We start from the raw sequence: 25,465 nt of genomic DNA, 5'->3' as shown, positions 1-25,465 counted from the left end.
AAGGGCTGGAGATTCCCTGCCTTTCCCTCACTGTTCCTAGAGCTGCTTTCCTCTCTCCAACAGCTGCTTTGCATGGAAGGACAGCGAGCTCCTGTCAGCCAAATGTGGCTGGAATCCATCAGCCGGTTCCAAGGTTCTGCTGAGGGCAGAGATAAGGCAGAGATAAGGCTGTGCCACTTCAGTACAGGCTCACTGCCGAGGCAAACTGGGGGAGAAGAGAAATTACAACTTTGGCCGCTATGGGATATTGGGAGTTTAGATGGAAGCAGGAAAAGTTTCTGCAAGGACATCACGGCACAGGGTGCCCAGAGCAGCTGGGGCTGCCCCTGGATCCCTGGCAGTGCCCAAGGCCAGGCTGGACATTGGGGCTTGGAGCAGCCTGGGACAGTGGGAGGTGTCCCTGCCCCACAGCCTGGGACACTTCCAGGAATTAGGAGCTGCTAAAATCAGCCCGGATCTGGGTTTTTGGGCTGACCTGCGCTTTGGTTTGCTTCAGAAATCTTCCTGCCCCACCCCCAGTCCTCCCAGGAAAGCTTTTGCAGGTGAGAGGCCTTTTTCTCAGCCACAGCTTCTGTGAGAGTCACAGCGTGAGCCAGGCCTGGGGATAAGGGACAGCCTCTGCCTGTCCCCACATGGGCTGTGTGGCCCCACAGGAGCCTGGGACCTCTACAGGGAAGAAACAATTTAGAGGAGGAGCAATAACTTCAAGGGAAGCAGTAATTCAGAGGAGAGTTTGTCTTCAGCTGAGCTTGTGGACACTACAGCGACAATGAATCAATAAATCAGGTGAACTGTGACCACGTTCTGATGTAAACTGAAAGCACAGAGAGATGCTGGAGGCTGCTCGCTCTGGTACAGCGTGTTCTGACAAAGCCAGGAGGAAAACAGACCCCTCAGAAGGCCTGAGAGTGCTTGGAAAAAGATTTCAGACCTGAAATGCAAAGAGTGGAATGATTAAGGAATAGGGAAATATGAGGAATACTGAAGGAGAAGAGACTGGGCTTGTGGTCAGCAAAACAGATTCCAGAAGAGGGCAATGAGGGAAGACAAAAAGGACCTGTTTAGAGAATTCCAGTCAAGGGAGTGGAGTGAGAATTTCAGGGAGAAAGAAACCAGAGCCCAGGACCACCCAAGGGGCCAGGGACACAGTCACCCCCAGCTCCCCATTTTTATCTCTCCCTATTGGGAACTTTGGGGTCTTCCCTGCCCAGCAGGTCCTGGAGGTTCTGAGCCCCAATCCAGAATGAGTCAGAGAGGCTTTCAGAAGAGCTTTTAAATAGATTCTTAATCAGAAATACTTGTGCTTGTAAGTTCATGCTTTTTTTTTTTTTTTCCTGAGGCAGACTGGGGAAGAGCCATTATCACCTGGCAAAATGTCATTTTCTAGGATTCATCATCCTAGAAAATTATTATGGAGTAAGTGGGGTGCAAAGCAAGGCTCCTTCCCTTGAGACTGCTGCTGTGAAGAACAAGGCTGCAAAGAGCTGCTTTACAGGAAGAACTGTGAATAATCCACAGGCTTTGGACCATCTGTGCAATGCACTGGAAATGTTTCTTCCCTAGGGATTGGAGTTCCTGGAGTTCATTGTGCATTCTCTCAAGCCATTACTGTAGAACACTGAGGGCATGGAAGGATGATGGCAGCACAAAGGCAAACGAGAAGCCACTGGGGAGCCTGAGAGAGAGGAAATCCTCGCTCCAGCGTCACCGATGTACATCAATAACCCCAGGATTCCCCCTGCAGAAAGCACCAAAGAATCTGATTAACAACTTTCAGTTCTTCCATTTTCCCTTCATCTCTGCCACCACGTCACTCAAATCTCCTCTCTAATTTCCACTCCCTCCTCTCTGCTCCTCTGGTTTTGTGACAGTTTTTGAAACCACATTACAGTTCCTCAGAGAGGGACTTTGTTTTCCCATCTGGGTGAGTGTCGTGACGAAGGCGATGGAAATCCCACCAGGATTTGCAGTGGGTTGGATTTTCAGCCGTGCTGACCTACGGGTGAAACCAGGCTCTGGAACTCCCCTGAACAGAGCAGAACTCACTGATCACTCTGAAATTCCAGCCTGGAGAAGAGGGAGCTCCAGGGAGAGCTCAGAGCCCCTTGCAGGGCCTAAAGGGGCTCCAGGAGAGCTGCAGAGGGACTGGGGACAAGGCATGGAGGGCCAGGAGCCAGGGAATGGCTTCCCAGTGCCAGAGGGCAGGGCTGGATGGGAGATTGGGCAGGAATTGTTCCCTGGGAGGGTGGGCAGGCCCTGGCACAGGGTGCCCAGAGCAGCTGGGGCTGCCCCTGGATCCCTGGCAGTGCCCAAGGCCAGGCTGGACACTGGGGCTTGGAGCAGCCTGGCACAGTGGGAGGTGTCCCTGCCATGGCAGGGGTGGCACTGGATGGAATTTAAGGTCCTTTCCAACCCAACCAGTCTGGGACTCTAAATATTCTCCATGAAGATGGAACTTGTGTTCAAAATTATGCATTTTGAAGGCACCACAGACTAAAAAAAGCTTTATGTCAGGCTTTCCATGTTCTTTCAGCCTGGTTGATGCAATTTAGGACACTTCTGTCCTTCCAAGCCTAATCCCAGAATCATCAAGGCTGGAAGAGCCCTTCAGGATCATCCAGTGTCACCCCAGCAGCACCAGCATCACCCCAAACCCTGTCCCCAAGGGCCACATCCAGACACCTCTGGGACACTTCCACAGACTGTGACTCCACCACTCCATGGGCTTGACCCAAAAAATCATCCTTCCTGCTCCTCAGCCCTGGTGAGGCCTTGTGGAGAGCTGTAACCAGGGCTGGGGAGTCAGGAGGAGGACAAGGGACAGACTCTAAGGAAGATGATGTTATGTGGTCTGGGGAAAGAAGTCTGATGGCAGAGTAATGACTGTTAACAAATGGGAAAGGCTTCTGAAAGCAGGGAATGAATCCCCTGTGCTCTGTGCCCATGAGGGAGGTGAAAGCAGTTACAAGACTGCAACAAAACTGAGACAAGGAAAGTTTTCTAGTGATGAAAGCAAAAAAATACAGATGGCATTGCCTGAGAAGGGGGACATGAAAAAATCTATTGGGAAGGGGTAGATAGATCTGATCCCTCCTTGGGCTCCTTGAGGTCCTTCCTTCCTGAACCACTGTTCCTACAGTTTTCACATAAGATGAAATGCTGTATTTGCTACTTTCATCCTGTTCCAGAGCTGACATAAGAAAAAACCACCAAATTATGTCTCCTTTGTCTGTCAGCCAACAGAAATAAAACCAGGAGAGCCCCAAAGGCCTTGTTTCCTCTGTCACAGGAGTGTTTAGGGACAGACATCAATGGCCACAGGGACACACATTATACTCCCCTGGCTGCCTGTGCTGTGCAGATAACGCTTCTCACAGGCTGGGCAACACCAGTTTCTGTTTCTTTTTTCTATAATATCAGTGAGGAAGTCATATTCAAACTCAGCAGAAGATAAACTGTAAATATTTAGTAGGTTATAGAATGATTCTAGCGGCGCAAGGCTGGCTCAGCCAGTTGCAGTTCATGGTCTGCATGGCAAAGTGGTTACCCTGAGGTGTGGTTACATAAAGAACTTGTCATAAAATATTTCCTTATCAATTGTTGGGGCAGTAGGTAACAAATCCTCATGGAATGAATCTGACTCAGGCTCAGTAAAGCCCTGTAACACCCAGCAGTGTCCCTCACACGCTGCTGTAGCCATGGATTGATGTTCTACAGGCTCAGCAATCCTGGAGGGCCCTGGAGCAGCTCCGTGCCCAGCACAGGCTGAGGGAGCCGGGGCTGCTCAGCCTCGAGAGGAGCCCCAGCTGAGAGGGGCCCTCAGCCCTGGCTGTCCCTGGCTGCAGGGAGGGCTCAGGGCAGGGCCCGGGCTCTGCTCCGGGGCCCGGCAGCGGCACCAGAGCCACGGGCAGGGCCTGAGCCCGGCAATTGCCCTGCACAGGAGGCAGAACTGCTGCCCTGGGCAGGGCCCGGGCTGGAACAGAGCCCAGAGAGGGGCTGGAGCCTCCTCCCTGGGGATATTCCAGAATATCCACACTCCTGGGCCCTGGGCTCTGGGATGATGCTGGAGCAGGGAGCTGGCACCAGATGGGACCCACTCCGGTCCCTTCCACCCTCACCCATCCTGGGATTCTGGGATTCTAGGAGCCTGGGATTAGCAGATGTGCTCAGAGTACATGCAGCACCTCATGGCACAAGAGGCAGCAGCAGCCAGGAACATTTTTATCCAGAAGTCTGTCTGGAAAGCCTGTGTTCTCCCTAAGAAGCAAAACCTATCATATTTATAACAGCCAGGATGTTGAGGGCACAGACCTTTGCCCACCAAGGTTTCAAATCCTCCTCTGTGGCCTGCCCACTGACAAGTTGGTGTTTGAGGGGGTGGGAAGCGAAAGGTGAACACCTGACTTTACCTCTCCAAGCCCTGCAGCCGGGCAGGCCTGTGGAAAACATGAAACAAAAAAAAGAGAAGAGGAGCTCTAATCTTGTGATTGGAACTTGTGGTTGCCAAAAGTGGAGCTGAGGCCAAGCCCCAATTCAGGGGCTGTGACATTCACACTGCACTTAATGTTCACTGCAGCATTCAACCAAACATCTGGGAAATGGAGAAACTGTGGCCAAACAGAGATTTCTCCCTTCCCAGACAATCACAGAATCCAGACTGGTTTGGGTTGGAAGGACCTTAAAGCCCACCCAGTGCCACCCCTGCCATGGCAGGGACACCTCCCACTGTGCCAGGCTGCTCCAAGCCCCAATGTCCAGCCTGGCCTTGGGCACTGCCAGGGATCCAGGGGCAGCCACAGCTGCTCTGGGCACCCTGTGCCAGGGCCTGCCCACCCTCCCAGGGAACAATTCCTGCCCAATCTCCCATCCAGCCCTGCCCTCTGGCACTGGGAAGCCATTCCCTGGCTCCTGGCCCTCCATGCCTTGTCCCCAGTCCCTCTGCAGCTCTCCTGGAGCCCCTTTAGGCCCTGGAAAGGGCTCTGAGCTCTCCCTGGATCCTTCTCCTCTCCAGGTGAGCACCCCCAGCTCTGCCAGCCTGGCTCCAGAGGGGTCCATCCCCGGAGCATCTCCGTGCCCGTGTGTGTGCCGAGTGCTGTGCAGGGGTAGGAGGTGCACTCGGTGATCCCCGCGTGTCCCTCGAACTCGGCATATTCTGATACTGCCACACCTCCCATCGCCTGGGGCGGCAGCTCCGGGAGGGGCGGGCGGGTCCCGACGACGCCCTCAGGGCGCCCTTACGCCGCCCTTACACAGCCCTGGCCCTCCTCAGAGCACTTTTACACCGTCACCAGAGCACTTTTACACCGTCATCAGAGCACTTTTACACCGCCGTCAGGGCGCCCGCACAGCCCCGACCGCGCCCACCCCTCACAGCGCCCGGGCCGCTCCTGCGCAGGCGCCACCGGCGGAGCTTCCGGCAGCGCTGCCCTGGATGGCGGAGCCGGGGGATGGAGCGGCGGCGGAGCCCGGGGATGGAGCGGCGGCGGAGCCGGAGGAGCCCAGGGAGGGATGGACGGAGGAGCTTCGGGGCAGATGGATGGCGGAGCAGCGGCGGCTGTGGGTGCCGGGCGGGCGCTGGCTGGCGGCGGTGCTGCCTCTGCTGCTGGTCGCGGCCCCGCTGCCCTGCGCAGGTGGGTCCCGGGAGCCCTCAGGGAGCGGGGCCGGTGCGGGGCCCCCTCCCCGGGGCCGAAGGTGGAGCGGGGCGCGGGTCCCGCTGCGGTGCCGGAGCTCGGCGGGGATGCGGGGCGGGATAGCGGTGTCGGTGAGGATCTGTCGTGTTTCCAGCGTTTTCCTGGAATCACAGAATGACTTGGGTTGGAAGGACCTTAAAGCCCACCCAGTGCCACCCCTGCCATGGCAGGGACACCTCCCACTGTCCCAGGCTGCTCCAAGCCCCAATGTCCAGCCTGGCCTTGGGCACTGCCAGGGATCCAGGGGCAGCCCCAGCTGCTCTGGGCACCCTGTGCCAGGGCCTGCCCACCCTGCCAGGGAACAATTCCTGCCCAAGATCCCATCCATCGCTGCTACCCTTTAGCTTCAAGCCATTCCCTGTGTCCTGTCTCTCCGTGCCTTGTGGACAGTCCCTCTCCTCCATCTCAGTCCCACTTGCTCCCGGTGAATTGCACCGGCTGCAACTTCAGCGTGGGACAAAGAGCTTTGGAATCCCATTGTTTTGCTTGGAAGTCACAGTCTGGCAGAGTCTAAAGGATAAATGAGGAAATGAGAGGCAGGATGGCAGGATGGGGGTTTTGACTCGCAGGGCAGGAGCTTGTGCCTTGTCTTTTGTCCTTACACAGCAAAAAACAACTCTTGCCCAAAACCTCTTGCTCAAAGAGGAAGTGCTGTGAAGTGTTACAAAGGAGAGCAGAGTGACTATTTGTACAGGCAGAGAGTGACAGGACAAAGGACAGTGGTTTTAGACTGCCAGAGGGCAGGGCTGGATGGGATTTTGGGCAGGAATTGTTCCCTGGGAGGGTGGGCAGGCCCTGGCACAGGGTGCCCAGAGCAGCTGGGGCTGCCCCTGGATCCCTGGCAGTGCCCAAGGCCAGGCTGGACATTGGGGCTTGGAGCAGCCTTGGTCTGGATGGCCTCTGAGATCCAAACCCGAACCAGTGGGTGATTCTAACTCTGGAATTTGGAGTAATTGCTCTGCTGCAGTGACCTCTCCCCTTCCCCTGTGCCAAGCCCAGCTGTTCCCCGTGCTGCTGCTCCAGGATAAAGCTCTGGCTCTGAGTTCTCCCGGGTTCTCCAGAGCCTTTCCTGGTGTCACATGTAAAGGCCTCCTCTTCCTCCTTCTGCTGAAATGTTGACTGCAATTTTCCATTGGTTCCTGCACGCAGGGATGTCATAAGCACCGAGCATCATGTGCTCTTCCTGGGATTTCCCCTGATAGCGGGGTTTGCTGTGATGCCATTTCTTGCTTTCTTCTGTTGTTCGATAGATTTTATTATATAATCATTGTTATTTTCAACCATCGTTTATTGGCAGTGTCAGTTAAAGTCTGTTAAATGCAATAGTGATGTTTCTGTATTAGAACAGTTTGGGGTTTGTTTCAGTTTATTGGAATTTGACAGGGCAAGGAGATAGGCAGATGTGCTAAAAGCATTTCTGGTTTTTAATCTCTTCTTCCCACAGAAGTCTAATCTCTTATAATGGTTTCTCAGAACCAAAGTGTCACCATGCTTAAGTGAACAAACAGCAATTAGTTTTAAATGTTTGGCTTTTAATCTTTAATAAAATAAGCCAGGAAGAAGTATTGATTTTTGGGTTTTTCTTTGCATATCGAGTTACTACCTAAATCACAAAATTTCTCTGCTAATTAAACATCATTGAGTTTGCCCCTTTCTCCCTGCATAGCTGTTCATTGGGAAATTACTGATTTTTAAAATTAATTTAGGGAAGCAAGCACAAAACTCACTGGAAATAGGGAAATATGTGAAAGGATGGATGGCTGGATCACATATTTGTTTCTGTAGTGGGAAGGATCAAGAAGGATCCTGAAAAACTGGATCAGTACTCCAGGAAACAAGTGCAGTGGAATTGAACAGGGAAATGTGCAGGGCAAAGAGAGGAAGGTTAAAATATGAGAGCTGGAAAAAATAAAACTTCTACACAACAACTACAAGGGATTGTTTTGTTGTTTTTTTTTAAAAAACCCCGAAAGTATCAGGGCATGGCACTGCTAATTAGAAGGAAAAGATTCGGTCATGTCTCTTGTAAATTAGACTTCCATTAATAAATCTCAGCCAGTTTATTGTGATTTTTTTTTTACACTGCTTCAAGTAAGTTGAACCATCTGGAAGGAATACAAAAAAGAGCAATAAAAAATTCCTTCAGGAAGCTGGAAATTTGGCTTAAATGGAAAACTTAAAGAATTGGTGCTGCCCTTGTGAGTTATGTTGAACATAATTTTCAAGTATGTCTGAAATAAAAAAGAATGTGCTTGATATCCAGGAAAAGAAGGGACTGCAGAGGGCATATCCTAGATGGGAGATTGGGCAGGAATTGTTCCCTGGGAGGGTGGGCAGGCCCTGGCACAGGGTGCCCAGAGCAGCTGGGGCTGCCCCTGGATCCCTGGCAGTGCCCAAGGCCAGGCTGGACATTGGGGCTTGGAGCAGCCTGGCACAGTGGGAGGTGTCCCTGCCATGGCAGGGGTGGCACTGGATGGGCTCTGAGGTCCCTCCCAACCCAACCCTTCTGGGGTTCTGGGATTTGACTCACCGTGTGTGGTCCTACTCCAGGACTGGATTACTGTAGCTTCTCCCAGTGCCATATTGTAATTAAAACATTGTATTATAACATTATTTGTATCCAGAGCAGATATTTGCCTTTCCCGGGGTATTTCCCAGCTTTACAAAATACTGGCCTGGCTTAAAACGTGGACTGGGTTTGTTCTATCACCCTGTTCTTGGAACTGGGGAGGAAATCTCTGCTGAGAACATGGATCCCAACAGGATTTTCTTCCTGCTCCCACACCTCCCTTTTCCCATCTGCTAGACCTGCTGAGGTCTAACAAGGAATATTGTAAGGCTTCATTTGTAAAGGTGGGAAAGATAATCTGATTATTTGAATTTCTACCCAAGGCAAACAAAAATACTATAATCATTGAAACCTAGTAGGTTTTTATCAGTTGGAGTCTTTGGGGCCCTTGTTGTCACAAACTTTTTGGCTGAATTGTGGCCATCTGTTGAATAAATATCTGAGGAAAAAATCTGTTTTATCCTTTGTTTTCTTATTTTCTGAGCAAATATCCTTTGGCATTCTCAGGGTTTATCTTTGTCTGAAGAGCAACAAATTCCTGCCTTGTGGGAATAAATTCTGCAGTGGGAGCCACAAGGTTTTATTGAATTATTTGGCTTTCATGTTTTTTGTGCTTTCAGGAGTTATTTCCCAAAATCTGCAGCCTGTAGATCCCACTTAATTTGCCAAAAGGGTTTTGCAGAATTCAGTCTGTTTGTTTTCCACACGTTCCCTTTGTAGAAAGAGAACTTGTGTAGAATAAGGAACAGCATTTGTGATGAAGAGCCTCTCCCAAAGTCAGGTTCAGGATAAGCCATTATTGTCCAAAGAGCCTTTGGCTGCCCAGCTGAAATAGGATTTATTGGTTCTGATTTCTTCTTAACACAATCAAATCTCAGATTGATATCAAACAGCAATTTCAGGGGTTTCAGATATGGTTTGGAAATGGTAACCACTGGGAAGTAATTAATAACACACAACAGATAAAATAGAAAGTCAAAGCCAAGAGATGTATTATATTTTTTTATTTTAATTTTTTTTATTTTTTATTTTTACGTTTTTAAAAATTTTATTTGTATTTTATTTTAATTTTGATTCTATTTATGTGTATTTTATTTTATTTAAATTTGACTGCATTTTATTTTAATTTTGATTATATCTTAAATTTTTTTTAATATATAATTTTATTTTTATCATATTTTACTTTTTATGTATTTTGATGTTATTTTTATTCTTACTCATTTTTGTTTTATTTTCTATTTTTATATCTGCTTTATTTTTTACTTTTTAATTATTTTATTTTATTCTATTTAAAATTTTAGTTTAGTTTAGTTTTATTCTGTTTTAATTTTTATTATATTGTATATTATATACAATATAATATAATATTATTATATATTATTATAAATATTATTATATGTATTATATTTAATTATATTATATACATATTATACATTACATATTATACATTACATATTACATATTATATAGATATTGTTTTATTTTATTTTAAATTTCATTTAAAATCTTATTTTAATTTCATATTAATATTTTATTTGCTTTTTATTGTAATGTTTTACTTAATTTATCAACTTTGTTGTTTCTCCTAGGCCAGAGCAGCCTGCAGAGCCCAGAGAATGTCCGGGTCTGTGCTGTGAACACCAATTTCACTCTGAGCTGGGATTACACCGGCAATGATCCCAATGTGACCTTTTCAGCAGAATTCCAGCTGTGAGTGCCTTTGCTCGGAGCCAGGAACGTCTGAGCCCTCTCTGTGTACCTGAGCACTTCCAGTAACTGCTGTGCTGCTTCCCCCTGCAGCTTCCAGGGCCTTTGGGAAGCCAGGAGGGGGAGGCTGGGAAGATGCAGTCTTGGAATGGAGTGGGCTCCTGGTGCTGGCCTGAGTTTGTCTCATTCCTGTGAGAAGTCAGGTTGTTCCCTGTGTGATAAAGGCAGTGATAAATACAGAGCTTGCTGGTAATGCTTAATTACCAGAAGGGTTCTTTCAGAAGATTTATTGGCACACCTACAAATGGAATGTAGATTTATTTATTCTCTGGTTTGTTGTTTTGGGTTTTTTTTAACTGTGGCCACATACAGAGGATTTGAAGAAATTTTCAGTGTAACTTTTAACTCATTTGCCAGTGTTTGTTCACCCACATTTCTCAGCAGCAAGTTTAATCCCCAGATGAAATGACTGAAGTTTTGTTTTAAAAGCTTTCCGTGCTTTCCTTCAGTTGCTTCATACCCCAATCCTTTTGCACACATTAGCACAGACATTTTGTGGCACCTCCCTGACAAGTAAATATTGAAGAGCATTTCTGAGGTAAAATTGCTGAAATTCTGAGCCATCTGGGACAGTGGAAGGTGTCCCTGCCCATGGCAGGGGTGGAACAGGATGGGCTTTAAGGTCCTTCCCAACCCAAACCATTCTGGGATTCTGGGATTTTGGATTTTTAAAAAATAGCTCTTCTTTTCCAATACATAGGTGAGAACAGCTGCTTTGAAGATAGATTTACTTTTAAAAGAGTAAGACTGGTCTGAAAGACAAGGTAGCAGTTGAGAATAAACAATTACTGCTTCACGTCTGTGCCTCCTTTTTTTGGTCAGGACATTTTAAATGTCTGTATAAATCTCTTTCTTTACTGAGGTGTGGATGTGTGTTAATTAAAAAAGAGCTGCTGAAAACCTGATTGTTGCTGAACTCCACTTCTCACCTCTGTGGTTTTATTTATTCCCTTAATTTGCATTCCTGGCTCATGTTGGAAGTTGTGGGTTTTCGCTGGTTTTATGCTCCTTTAACCACTTCTGTCAAGACTTTAAAATTTCTTCCAATGAACTATAAAACCTTTGCCAGACGAGGAAATGTAATGATACCGAGGATGTAATTCTGCATTTTGGCAGTTCCAGGATAATTTTTAAGGAGACAACACTGATTGCACTGGTGCTGGTGCTAGAGCAGCATGGAAAGGGCTGATGTTTATTAAAGTTAACAAGAAAGGAAGAGTAATCTCAGGGGTTTAACTGCGGGTTGGGTTTATCCTGGGGCTGTTCTGTGTCCTGCAGGTCGGAGCTCAAGGACAGGGGCTGGCGGGAGCTGCCGGGGTGCCAGGCTGTGGCTGGCACAGAGTGTGACATCTCCTCGGCCATCTCGGAGTACTACGATGCCCACTACGTGCGTGTGAGGGCCCAGGCGGGGCACGCGGTGTCTGCCTGGTCCGAGATCCTGGAGATGGTGCCGGATCTCATTGGTACGAGCTCGGGGCTTGTGGAGCACTTGGGTTCCTTTAGCACCTGAGGGGGGCATTCTGCCCCTGTGCCCCTGTGCTCAGCTGAGACCCCACCTGCAGAGCTGCTCCAGCCCTGGGGAACAGCATCAGGAGCACGGGGAGCTGCTGGAGAGAGCCCGGAGGAGGCCACGGAGCTGCTCCAGGGCTGGAGCCCCTCTGCTCTGGAGCCAGGCTGGGAGAGCTGGGGGTGCTCACCTGGGGAAGAGAAGCTCCAGACAGAGCTCAGAGCCCCTTGCAGAGACTAAAGGGGCTCCAGGAGAGCTGCAGAGGGACTGGGGACAAGGGCTGGAGGGACAGGAGCCAGGGAATGGCTTCCCAGTGCCAGAGGGCAGGGCTGGATGGGAGATTGGGCAGGAATTGTTCCCTGGGAGGGTGGGCAGGCCCTGGCACAGGGTGCCCAGAGCAGCTGGGGCTGCCCCTGGATCCCTGGCAGTGCCCAAGGCCAGGCTGGACATTGGGGCTGGGAGCAGCCTGGGACAGTGGGAGGTGTCCCTGCCATGGCAGGGGTGGCACTGGGTGGGCTTTAAGGTCCTTCCAACCCAAACCTTCTGGAATTAGGGATTGTGGAAAAACCATGTGTGGTTTCCACTGCTGGTGACAGCAAGACAGGGTGGTTTTCCCAACAGGAATATAACACCAGGCATCTGCAGGTCATGGAATGTTACAATTCTGTCTTTTTGGAAAGGGAAGTCTATTCCAAGTGGTGCTGGTTTCCTGACTGAATTTCCGGTCACTCTGTATTTTCCCAGATTATTTCTTGGAAAAATCCTTTTTGACAGTCGATTTTTGTGGAATCCCAAACTGGTCTGGACTGGGAGGGACCTTAAAGCTCATCCCATTCCACCCCCTGCCATGGGCAGGGACATCTTCCACTATCCCAGGTTGCTCCAAGAACCTTTTCTCTGGAAGTTTGTGACTTTTCAGTGGTTCCAGTGTGGCCCTGAAGCCCTCCTTTGATGTTGGACATATTGGACTGAGCTAAGTTTCTTGCCTTGCAGGTTTAAGAATGATTTATGCTGATTTTTTTTTGAAATATTACCATTTGCTGGTAATATTTCATTTTACCTGCTTTTACAACCAGGGGATGGTAGTTGGTTGTTAGGTTAAATTTCTATTTGAAACTGCCTGAGAGTCATGAAAACTTAAGATGGTGTAGGTGATCATACAAAAGAATTAAAAATAAGATACCATAGGCAAGTATTTCAGGTTTATTATTGTAAACTGCTTTTGGGGTGTATTTTCTCCAGGTAGACATGTTTAACTTCTTTTTTTCCTTCCATATTTGCAGCTCAGATTGGTCCACCAGGACTGGAATTGCAGTCCACAAATGGAGCCATAAAAATTAAGGTTTCTCCTCCAGAAGCAAATCAGATGAAAAAAATATGGATCAATGATCTAAGTTTTAAATATAACCTGGTCTTCTGGGAAAACTCATCACATGCTCAGGTATGAGCCCTTCTTTTTTTGTTATTTAACCTTAACAGAACTGTCAGAGATGGACTTTAAATCATGCTCTGAAATGGAATTGTTTGGTTCTGTCACTGTGTAACTGCTCCTGTGGGGTTTTTTTTGGTGGGGTGATTTTGTTCTTACTGTATGATTGTTTTATTGGGATTACCCTGATCCAGGGATTTTTTTTTGAGGTGTTGTCATTGTGATGTGGTTTCGTAGGCACTATGTGTGTCCTGCAGAGCACCCAGAGCTCTCCTGTGAATAGAGGGGAGAAACTCTTCCTTTTTTATCTTCTTTAGGGAAATGGGTGTCAGCTAAATTAGGGTAGGAGTTGAAGGGCAATCTGTGTTCTTTTTGGAGATCAGATCAAAATCATCACTTCAGACTGGACCTGGAGGGGCTGGAGCGTGTCCAGGGCAGGGAAGGGAGCTGGGAAGGGGCTGGAGCCCCAGGAGCGGCTGAGGGAGCTGGGAAAGGGGCTCAGGCTGGAGCAAAGGAGGCTCAGGGGGGACCTTGTGGCTCTGCACAAGTCCCTGACAGGAGGGGGCAGCCAGGGGGGAGCACAGGAATGAGGAAAGGACAAGAGAAAACAGCCTCAAGGTGCACCAGTGGAGGTTGAGATTAAAGACAAAAAATTTCCCTGCCAGAGTGGTGAGGCCTTGGGATGAGCTGCCCAGGGAGTGCTGGAGTCACTGTCTCTGGGAGTGCTCAGGAGGAGTCTGGATGTGGCCCTTGGGGACAGGCTTTGGGGTGCTGCTGGTGCTGCTGGGGTGGCACTGGGTGATCCTGAAGGGCTCTTGCCACCTCTGGGATTTTGGGATTACACATTAAAGGAGCACAAGGTCCACAAGTCATGTAAAGTCTGGGAAACAAAAAGCAGGGAGGTGGCAGAGGAGAGGGGAGTGTTTGGGTGACTCAGGGATGGGAATGCGGGGTTCACTTTGGAATATCTGGGGGTGAATTCCTGGTCGTGCCAAATCCCTCCCCACTTCCATGGCAAAGGAGCCCGAAATGTTCCTTCCTCTCAGTCACTGGCTAAACTGGAAACTTCCCTGTGGGATTTCTCCAGCTCAAACATTGCCCTGCTTTCTCCATGTTACCTTTTCAGGTGGGATATTATATAAATGGGCTGAAACCCTGCAAAATGACAATTTACAAATCTCCCTGGGGAAGCACAGTTCCCCTCACAGGCTCTTTGTGGTTGTTTCTTCCAGCTGCAGAGTAAAAATATTTTCCCTGTTGACACCATTGATGACCTTGCCCCAGACACCACCTATTGCTTCAAAGTTCAAGCAAATCTCCCCATGGAGGCAAAGGAAGGCTTCTTCAGCCCCATCAGCTGTGTGAAAACCACCCAGAAAGGTACCCAGGAAATCAGTTTATCTGCAAATGATGGCTCAGATTAAACTGGCAGAGAGTGAGTTGCTCTGAAGCAACAAAACAGGCAGAAGGGCCAAATTCCTCCTCATTTTGGTATAAAAAGATATATACATTTACCCTTCTCAATCAACACAAAATAGGTCAAAGGTAGGGTTTTTAATTGTACAAAAAGCTTTTTTGCCCTGACTTTGTAATGTGAAAACAAAAACTGCTTTCTGTGTTTTGGAAAACTCTGTTTTTGAATCAGTGACTGAATCAGGAGGAAAAGCAAAACAAAAGCCTTCGAGATACTTGGCACTCAGTGAATGCCTAGAAAGTTGAGCTGAGCTTAAAAAAATACTGGTTTTACATAATCCTTGGTGGATTGATTGTTACAGCGGCAGAGGAAAGGCTTTGAGGGGGCGGTTTGCCACTTTGTGGTGTAAAATTAAATTTGCTTATGTGCTTTTAGATGCTTATTTTAGGAAAAAATAACGGTGGAAAGTCAAATATTAGGTTGGACAGGGTGGTACATCATAATTAGTTGATGGTGCATCAAAATGTAAGTAATTGATGGTAAATGAAAATTACTTTATACATAAAAGACATTAATGAATACACATCTGTGTTTTTAAAAATGTTAAAATAATACGTGTGTATTTTTGAAATACTAAAATCATTAATACATGTGTATTTTAATAAAATATGACAATAACTTATACATGCAAGTTTAAATTGTTTTAATAAAATAGTAAAATAATTGATACATTCATATTTTAATAAAATACTGAAAATGAAGTAATTAGAACATGTAATAAATACAGATGTGCATTTTATACATTTTTCTGCTTATGTTGTTCCCAAACCAGTTTATTTCTGCTCCTCTCAACATTTGTGTACTTCGATTTTTTTCTGAATTGATTTTTAGCTGGGTTTTTAATTAAAGGCTTAATATGATGCTTTACATTGCAAGTCACAGACTGTGATATCTTTATCATGAATAATATTTATATTTTCATTATTAACATGAGAAATGTCCATTCTCTGTGCATAATAGGAAGTTTTTTGGTAATTCTGCGTTTCCTTTTCCCCCTGGGCAGTGAATGACCTTCTGTGTGCAACCAACCTGAGTGTCCTGGCTTTGAACATGAAATTCCACCTGCTCTGGAATAAGCAGGGCAGACAACAGGGGAGCTACAACGTCCAGTACCTCTTGTGAGTTCAGCCATTCCCATCTCTGCCATTTTAAATCCCATTTCTTGCATTTTGCAAATATTTCCTAGGAGTTAAAATTTAGTATTTGGTGGCTTCGTGTGTTAACTGGAACAGTAATGGCTCATGTGGCTGTTAAAAGAATTCCATGTAACATCTGATCCTGGAATTTCAGGGGACTGGGCTGCTTTTGGGAGTGTGAAACACCTGATGGGAGGGAATCCTAAATGCTCAGTAACATTTTTAAACCTGGGAAACTTGAATCGCTCTGTGGCTGTTTGAATGTGAAGAAATTAGATGAGTAAAAGGGAGTAAAAATGCAGGTGTTGGAGGTTTCAGTTGTCAACAGCTTGGATTTCTTCTGGGAAGACCCAAATAGGGGAGAAAACCCAAGGTAGCACATCAAGAACACATTGAATCACATTAAAAAATGTTGTAGCACATAAAAACTCCATCAAGCCATATAAAAACCTCACCATGTCGTGTGAAATAACCTCTGTATCACATCAAACCCCATCATATCACAGAAAAAGCCCCTGTATCACATAAAGAAAATCACCTAAAAAAAATCATACTACATCAAAAAAACAAGGAATGCCATAAAACCCCCATCATATCCCATAAAAACCCATTGAATCACATCCAAAAAATCCCATGAAGATGCAGTTCTATAAACCTATGTCTCAATCTCCAGCTGTTGCATAAATATTGTGGCCAGCACCTAACTGAAGAGGAGGGATCCCCCTGGCATTCCTTGGGAATTCTTTTGGCATGGCAGGAAATAATGGACTGCACGGAGCTACGTGAGAACTTTTCATTTGGATTTTCAGAACTTGTCCACCCCACATGTCATTTTCTCTGCTGAGGCTTGGTTAAAGCCCTGATTTGTATTTCTTGGCCCTTTTATCTCCATTGTTCCACTCAGAAATGTCTCATATTAAAATGATTCTTTTTATTAATAGAGGCTTTTTTTTTCCCCCCCCACAACTGAGCCAAGTGTAGCACAAGCAAACATGATTTTCTTTAGAGGTTCAAGGACCTCACATCAAAACTCTGGAATTCTCTCCTGCAGTGGGTACATGAAGGACCTCAATGAGGATTACTCAGGCAAGTGGCTCAGTGTCCCCGGGTGTGAGAACATCAGCAGCACCTGGTGCAACTTCACCTCCATCATCACCACCACTGGATTTTATTATCTGCGAGTGCAGGCCAGGGAGGGACACAACAAATCCTGTTTCTCCAGAGATGTTAAAGTAGATCCTCTGAAAACAAGTAAGGAATTGTTTCCTTCAATGTTCATTCCTCAGCAAACTTGTGCCAAATGTCTGTGTGAGCTGACAAGAGACTGGAGAGGGGATTTCACAAGGCATGGAGGGCCAGGAGCCAGGGAATGGCTTCCCAGTGCCAGAGGGCAGGGCTGGATGGGAGATTGGGCAGGAATTGTTCCCTGGGAGGGTGGGCAGGCCCTGGCACAGGGTGCCCAGAGCAGCTGGGGCTGCCCCTGGATCCCTGGCAGTGCCCAAGGCCAGGCTGGACATTGGGGCTGGGAGCAGCCTGGGACAATGGGAGGTGTCCCTGCCCATGGATGGGCTTTGAGGTCTCTTCCACCACAAACAGAATCCCAGGATCCCTGAGGCTGGAAAAGCCCTCCCAGCCCAGCCAGGCCCAGCTGTGCCCGATGCCCACCTTGTCCCCAGCCCAGAGCTCTGAGTGCCACCTCCAGCCCTTCCTGGGACACCTCCAGGGATGGGCACTCCAAATCTCCCTGGGCAGCCCCTGCCAAGGCCTGAGCTCCCTTTCCCTGGGGAAATTCCTGCTGCTGTCCGCCCTGAGCCTGCCCTGGCCCAGCCTGAGGCCGTTCCCTCTCCTCCTGTCCCTGTTCCCTGGCAGCAGAGCCCGAACCCCCCGGCTGCCCCCTCCTGTCAGGGACTTGTGCAGAGCCACAAGGTCCCCCCTGAGCCTCCTTTGCTCCAGCCTGAGCCCCTTTCCCAGCTCCCTCAGCCGCTCCTGGGGCTCCAGCCCCTGCTGACTCTGTCATGTGGACACACAACCCTGGAGAGCCCAGGAAAAACCACTTTTCAATGATAGTGACATTAAGTCAAAAATCTGTAACTGTCTCCAAAGGGAAATTATAACAATTTTTAGTTTTTATCTCTTAGTTTGTAGTTTTTAGCTTTGCCCTTTTTTGTTCTTTTGAGAAATATCACTTTACTAAAATGTTTTACTTCCTGCAATTATCCATCATAAGCATCAACAAATGTTGCTGTGTTATGTGGGGTCATATTCCACTTCCTGAGGTTGGAATCAATAGTTATTCCATATATCATCTCTCCTGTAAAAAAATCTTAATAATGAAATAATTCTTTTATAAGGTAACAGTGAAAATAATTGAAATATTTCTCAGGACTTGATATTCTGAATAAAATAATGAAATTTGACTTTAAACTTGTGTTTCTTAAAATCTGTCATGGATTTCACTGACAGTATTTGATGCAATATTTTTAGTTGTATTTTTTCCGTTGGATTGTAAATTTTTTTTTGTTTGTTGTTTTCAGATGGAATTGGCCCCCCTGGTGTAAGGCTGGACCTCAGTGACACTTTGCTCCACATCCTTATTTATCCTCCAGGAGGAGCTGAGAATGAAGTCATGAATGGCCATTATGACTTGTCCTACAGGATCCTGTACTGGAAGAACATCTCAAATGAGGAGGTATGAACTAATTAAATACAAAATTGATTCTGACTTAAATCCTGAGTTTCAGCTCTCCCTAAGACAGAGTCTCTCCTTAAGAGTCTCTCCTTTCCAAAAGAAGCACATTTGTGGTGTATCAGTCTCAACAAAAGTCCATTTATTGGGTTTTTTGAATGAAAGATTCTATCAAAAGCTGATCACTGTGACTTTTATCTCCCAGTGGTTGAGATTTTAATGTAACTCTTTTAGAAGTCTGATCAGTGTGATTTTTATCTGCCAGTGATAGGTTAAAACCTCTGTTTACGTGGATGTGGCTGTGTGCAGTGTGGTGGAAAAAGCTCATCAAACATTGAAGCCCTGCATGCTTTTAGCTCACATTTTAATGGATCTTTCCACGTTCTTTAAGTACTTCTTAGGGTAAAATGTTTCACAGTAATTGGTAGAAGGGGGGAAGAAGAGAAGGAAACAAACTGCAGCAGGAAGGGGTTTCCTGGAAACTTGGAATGGTGACATTTCAGAGTGGGGGAAGCACTTGGTTCTTGCCCAGGAAGTGTTTCCTGAATTTTGCTTAGGAGCTGAGGGGATGGTTTGTTTATTTAATTTAATCTGAGTGCCCAGGGAGGTGGTGGATGCTCTGGAAGTGTTCCAGAGGCATCTGGATGGAGCCCTTGGGGTGGTGATGGTGGGACTGGATGAGCCCTGGTGTTTCTGGGCTTGCAGCAGTGTCTGACATTTCACAGAATTCCTTCTCCATCAGAGGCTGCCATTCTCACCTGTTTTGAGAGATTCCTGTGCTGTCCACGTGATCTCATCCCTCCTTTTTCCCCTTTTCCCAGGAGGAGGTGGAGCAGAAGGAGGTGAAGCAGACCATAGCCACAGTCCCTGGCCTCTCCCCCTCCACGCTGTACTGTGTCAAAGTCCAGGCCGTCTCAAAGCCTTACAACAAAAGCAGTGCCTACAGCCAGCAGGAATGCATCCAGACCCCTGCAGGTGGGCAGAGCCAGGCAATTAATTGTTCCCCCTCTGGAAGTGCAATTGTTGCCCCTTCACTGGAGATCTCACAGCTCAAAACTCCTGGCAGCACTGGGAGCACCTCGCTGGGCAGGGAGCTTCACTTCCCAGTCCTTTATCTTGGGAGGGAGCAGGGAATCACTAAACTCCACATTTTCAGGGGTATTTTATCCTTGAAACTGTCTTAATCCTTCTGGAAATCTCCTGTGCTGAAGAAGGAGGAGATAAATCAGATTTGTTAGGGCTGAAAGCTCACCTTGGTGGAAGTGAGAGTGGATGCACTCAGAACAGAGGAACAAAGTCTGTGGTGAGGGTAATTGGCCACATAAGATTTATTAACACTAGGAAAACTTCTGACTCTCCAAACTGCCTTAAAGCTAAGAAAATGTAGTAACAGCAATGCCTGGCTCACATTTAGGATCCATTTATATTGTGGTCCTCACTGCTGGGTCATATCAAGCCTAAAAACAACCAAATGCTACTTTTTACCTGAATAAGATAAATACTTTGTTTTACTAGGTTTACTCTTCCCCTCATCCTGCTCTTTCAATGAATCTCTTTAAACCCCAAGCAGTGCCTTCAACACAGACCATGCCCTGTCTTTCCCATGTTTTTATATCCCAATGTAAAAATCTTCCATTCTTTGATCATAAAATAAGACCTGATTATCTCCTTTGGGCTGCTTGGGAAGTGGCTGCTGGTGTCTGGTAATCTTAGCATCACCAACCTCCCTTCAGTTTGTTGAGATATTCATGGAACCATGGAATGGTTTGTGTGGGAAGGACCTTAAAGATCATTTAATTCCCACCCCTGCCATGGCAGGGACACCTCCCACTGTGCCAGGCTGCTCCCAGCCCCAATGTCCAGCCTGGCCTTGGGCACTGCCAGGGATCCAGGGGCAGCCCCAGCTGCTCTGGGCACCCTGTGCCAGGGCCTGCCCACCCTCCCAGGGAACAATTCCTGCCCAATCTCCCATCCAGCCCTGCCCTCTGGCACTGGGAAGCCATTCCCTGGCTCCTGGCCCTCCAGCCCTTGTCCCCAGTCCCTCTGCAGCTCTCCTGGAGCCCCTTTAGGCCCTGCAAGGGGCTCTGAGCTCTCCCTGGAGCCTTCTCTTGTCCAGCTGAACACCCCCAGCTGGTGGTGCTGGGGTGATGGTGCAACTGGATCATCTTGGAGGTCTCTTCCCACCTTTTTGGTTCTGTGTTCTTGTATTGGAAAGAATTTTGTGGCTTCTTTAAGCAAAATTATCTCAGATGATGCTGATCTCAACATCAGTTTCCCCTGGTGCCCGTGGGTGGGTGATGTGGAAATGCTGAATCATTTGATAAATTCTGCAGCACATTTGGAGCTGTGCTTTAATTTCTGCTGGTTCTGAATACCTCGACTGAATGGTTTTTATTCCCAATTTTAGGTACATCTTTACCTCTGATCATTTTTGGAATTTTCATGGGTGCCCTGCTGGTTGTCCTGCTGGTGGCCACCCCTGTTGTTTTTGTGCTCTACCAAGCCTACAGCAAAATCAAATACGTGTTCTTCCCCTCCTGCCAGCCCCCCCCGAACATCGAGGTGAGCTCGGACTTCCCACTCATTAAACAGCTTCTTTTTAGGAAGATTAACTTTAAATATCATGGGAAAATGTTTACCTGTCATCCTGTGGTCTTGTGGGTCAGCCAGAGGTCATTGTAGAGGTTCTGACAGTGGTCTCCAGACCTTTGTCCAGTTTCCAGCTTGGCACAGGTGGTGCTTAGGAGGTTCTAGAATGAACAGGGCAACACTCAGGTGTGTCTTGAAACCTCTAAACCTGGAAGTTCCTTTAGTCCTTGTGTGGCCTCTTCAGGCTCTAATCCATGAAATGTTGCAATTCCGTGGTGACTGGCAGCTGTGAGAGCAGGAAAAGGGTTGAGATAAAATGGAGTCACCCTTTAGTGTTGGATTCTGTGGGTGCAGGTGGGAGCTGGGATCTGCTGCCAGGGAACAGGGCCAGGAGGAGAGGGAACGGCCTCAGGCTGGGCCAGGGCAGGCTCAGGGTGGACAGCAGCAGGAATTTCCCCGTGGAAAGGGAGCTCAGGCCTTGGCAGGGGCTGCCCAGGGAGGTTTGGAGTGCCCATCCCTGGAGGTGTCCCAGGAAGGGCTGGAGGTGGCACTCAGTGCTCTGGGCTGGGGACAAGGTGGGCATCGGGCACAGCTGGGCCTGGCTGGGCTGGGAGGGCTTTTCCAGCCTCAGGGGTTCTGTGAACTAAACTTTATCCTACAGGATCCCTAATTTTGAGTTGGTGAATTTAGGGAAAAAAGTGGTGTGTTAGGGGTAGAAAACCACACGAGGGTGCTCAGCATGGGCGTGGAATCCCAGACTGGGCTGGGTTGGAGGGACCTCAGAGCCCATCCAGTGCCACCCCTGCCACGGCAGGGACACCTCCCACTGTCCCAGGCTGCTCCAAGCCCCAGTGTCCAGCCTGGCCTTGGGCACTGCCAGGGATCCAGGGGCAGCCCCAGCTGCTCTGGGCACCCTGTGCCAGGGCCTGCCCACCCTCCCAGGGAAGAATCTGATAAATCAGATCTGTGTGACTGTGGTGTTAAGCAGAATTAATATTTAATTACTTAAATCAGTATATCATTATTATTTATGAATGTTCACCTCCTCCCCTTCTGCTTCTCTCCTCAGGGGTTTGGAGCACAACTTTTCAGCAGCCCTTACCTGTCCACTGCAGAGGAAGCAGTGGAAAGTTGCTGTGTGATTGAATCCATGATCACAGAAGAGGGAAATCAAATAGATTTTACAGACTACAACCATTCCAAACAGAGCAGTCGAGACTCAGGGAATTATTCCAACGATGACAACAACACTTCCGTGAGCAAAGGATCCAAAGAAACACTGGAAAAGGAAATGGTGTAACTTTGGGAAGACAAAACACATCTGTGGGACTGGCAACTTCACACACACTTCAATCCTCTTTACAATGCCAGCCCCAGCCCGAGGGGGACACTGTGACCTTTGGGATCCCCAGTGGGGCACTGTGACCTTTGGGATCCTGAGGGGGACACTGTGGCCTTTGGGATCCTGAGGGGGACACTGTGGCCTTTGGGATCCCCAGTGGGGCACTGTGGCCTTTGGGATCCCAAGGGGGACACTGTGACTTTTGGGATCCCGAGGGGGACACTGTGACTTTTGGGATCCTGAGGGGGACACTGTGACCTTTGGGATCCCCAGTGGGACACTGTGGCCTTTGGGATCCTGAGGGGGACACTGTGGCCTTTGGGATCCTGAGGGGGACACTGTGACTTTTGGGATCCTGAGGGGGACACTGTGACCTTTGGGATCCCCAGTGGGACACTGTGGCCTTTGGGATCCTGAGGGGGACACTGTGGCCTTTGGGATCCTGAGGGGGACACTGTGACTTTTGGGATCCTGAGGGGGACACTGTGGCCTTTGGGATCCCCAGTGGGACACTGTGACTTTTGGGATCCCGAGGGGGACACTGTGACTTTTGGGATCCTGAGGGGGACACTGTGACCTTTGGGATCCTGAGGGGGACACTGACTTTTGGGATCCTGAGGGGGACACTGTGGCCTTTGGGATCGCTGTGTTTGGGTTTCCAGAGCTGCCCTGGAAGCCGGGGGGAGCTCCTGACCCTGGGGTGGGAATGGCCCCGGTGTCCCCACCCCAGCCAGGGCCGCCCTTGTGCAGCAGGAGCAGCTTTGGGCACTTCCTGTACTTGAAGCCGATGAGCTGAGCAAACCCCTCCTGTTCCAGCAGAGCTGCTTCCTTCTGAGCTTTGTGTGGAGTTACTCCCACAGTGTTTACACAGCCAGAGAAATCCATGCTGGACACAATCCTGTGGAGTTGTCACACTTCCAGCCCCTGGGCAGTGCTTGGCTCAGCAGGCCCAGAGCTAAAGGTGCCAAGGGAGCAAGAGGAGCAGCAGTGAGGAGGCTCGGATTCCTCACGGGATTCCTGGTGCCATTCCTCATGGATGTGGCTGGGGATGCTCCCAGTGCTTGTTCTGTATCTCACTCCCCATCCCTGGAATGTCCAAGGCCAGGCTGGACATTGGGGCTTGGAGCCACCTGGGACAAGAGTGGAAGGTATCCTGTCCCTGGCAAGGGTGGAATGGGATGAGCTTTAAGATCTCTCCAAACTCTTTCTGGAATTAGCAGGACCCACGTGGAATTCAGGAAATGCCTTTAGCAGAGGGATGAGCTTGGCACTCAAAGCTTTCCCAGCTTAGTCCTGTCTTGCCAACAGACTTTTCTTTGGACAAATGATCAGGATGTGCTGCAGCAACATTTCAGTTTCCATATTCCTTATTTCCCATACTGACTCCGCTGTCTTCCAGAGTCATTTTTTTAAGCTACCTTATTTTTTTATGAAGAAACTGCTTTGGAATCAGCTGTGTTTGAGCATCCCATGGGCTCTTGTTGTTTGTTCTAACAAGGAACTCTTGATGTTGATATATCCTTTTTTTTTTATAATTTTGAAGAAGTTACCTAATTTTATAAATTTACTGTGTTTATTTATGTTCATTGAAGAACATAATAAATTTTGCACATTTGCTTCTGTTGGGGTTTTTGTTTAGTCTTAGGTTTTCCTGTTAAAGGAATTTTCTCCCATATGCATGTGGATAGGGGACAAATAGCTGTACTTAAGAAAGACAAAAAGGGGAGTGGGGCGGGCCTGGCTACGCCTTTGTCTACACCTGGGTGTGGGGTCAGTTCGCTCTGAGCGTCCGGAGAGAGAAGCTGCAGAGAAAGGAGCTGCTGCTTCTTTCTTTTTGGCCGTTCTTTCTTCCTGCTGGAAGCAATGCCGGGACCCCAAAAGCCGCTTTCCCTGCCCTGCTGGAGACCGGGCTGTGGCTGCCCTGCCCCGCTGCTGCTTCGAGCTTTCGCTACGCTGTAGCCCTGCTCGCCCTGCCTGCCTGGGCCTCCGTGGTTTTTTTTCCCATCTGGATACATCTCGTCTGCCACCCGGGATTTGCGTTCGTCCCTGCCATTCCAGCCTGCTGTTCCTGAGAGCCCGGGATCAGCTGCCCAGGGGTTTGTGAAGCCTTTGTTCCATCCTTCCCGGGATCCCAGGGCACCAGAGCCGCGGGTTTCCCGAGCTCGCTCCGGAGCGCCCCCTGCAGCCGCGGGGGAACCATCGCACCTGCCCTGCTCACCGGGAGCCGCCAGCGCCCCTGCCGGCTGCGAGCGGAACTGCACCCGAGGGGAAAGGGCCTGACAGCCGAGAAGGCTGGCACTGGGTTTGTGATTGCTGTTACTGCCAGAGTTGTTGTTGTTTTGTTTGACTGGTTATATACATATATATATATAGTAAAGAACTGTTATTCCTATTTCCCACATCTTCGCCTAAAGGCTCTTGATTTCAAAATATAATAACTTGGAGGGAAAAGGGGTTATATCTGCCACTTCAAGGGGGGCCTCTGCCTTCCTTAGCAGACACCTGTCTTTCAAAACCGAGACAGATCTTGGCGCCCAACGTGGGGCCTGAGGGCATTAAGAGATAGAGGTGAAAAAGGAATAACAGTTCCTCGATAACTTTATTTTGTGTGCTGGATATTGGAACCTTGTTAGGCAGCACTATGTGGTCTAGTTTACCCTGGTTTGGGTGGCATGTGGCCGTGGCTATATTCTTCCCCTTTGCAGCTCCTTACTTGAATATGGGTCCTCTGACTAAAGCTACCATTGCTGTTATCCAGCTTGCGTTATGGGTCGAGAAGGTGAGGAATTCATGGGTTTTTAACTTCCTCCGGAATGTGGGCACATGGATAAACAGCTATCACACACTGAGCACATGTTTTTGGGGTTATGTTAACAATGGTACCTTCTGTGAGGAAATGACACCAGGGGAAGTTTTCTCCCAACCCCTCAACCAGTCCTTTGGGCCCACCCCATCAATTTTCGAAGGGTTTAAATTCCCTCTGAATACTAACCATCTGCTGCTGATAGGCCTACTCTATTTAGCATTCAAGGATAAGTTGAGATTGGCTTGGATATCTACCCGGACACCAGCCCCAGAGACTAGAGATCCTGCCCCAGAACCTGACATGGCCCCAGAGAGTAGAGTTCCTACCCCAGAGCCTGATCCTGCTCCAGAGCCTGACACGGCCCCAGACACTAGAGATCCTACCCCAGAGCCAGAGCCTGCCACAGCCCCAGACACTAGAGATCCCGCCCCACAGACTGATACTGCCCAACAGTCCACCTCAGAAATGGA

General features: G+C 48.4%; 1 protein-coding gene across 1 annotated transcript; it reads left to right on the top strand.

Annotated features, from left to right (window-relative positions):
• Window positions 1-5,356: 5,356 nt before the first annotated feature.
• On the top strand, window positions 5,357-23,813 carry IFNAR1 (interferon alpha and beta receptor subunit 1). Its single transcript, XM_048292312.1, has 11 exons — window positions 5,357-5,630; window positions 9,849-9,969; window positions 11,305-11,489; window positions 12,817-12,974; window positions 14,195-14,342; window positions 15,440-15,554; window positions 16,624-16,823; window positions 18,107-18,261; window positions 19,080-19,233; window positions 20,666-20,820; window positions 21,917-23,813. The coding sequence occupies exons 1-11, from the start codon at window positions 5,432-5,434 to the stop codon at window positions 22,145-22,147; spliced, it is 1,821 nt and encodes a 606-aa protein (XP_048148269.1). The 5' UTR covers window positions 5,357-5,431; the 3' UTR covers window positions 22,148-23,813.
• Window positions 23,814-25,465: the final 1,652 nt, after the last annotated feature.

Source organism: Corvus hawaiiensis, chromosome 2, assembly GCF_020740725.1.
Source record: "Corvus hawaiiensis isolate bCorHaw1 chromosome 2, bCorHaw1.pri.cur, whole genome shotgun sequence".
NCBI lineage: Eukaryota > Metazoa > Chordata > Aves > Passeriformes > Corvidae > Corvus > Corvus hawaiiensis.
Note: the sequence above shows the minus strand (reverse complement) of the source record. Positions and strands in the feature narration are given on the sequence as shown.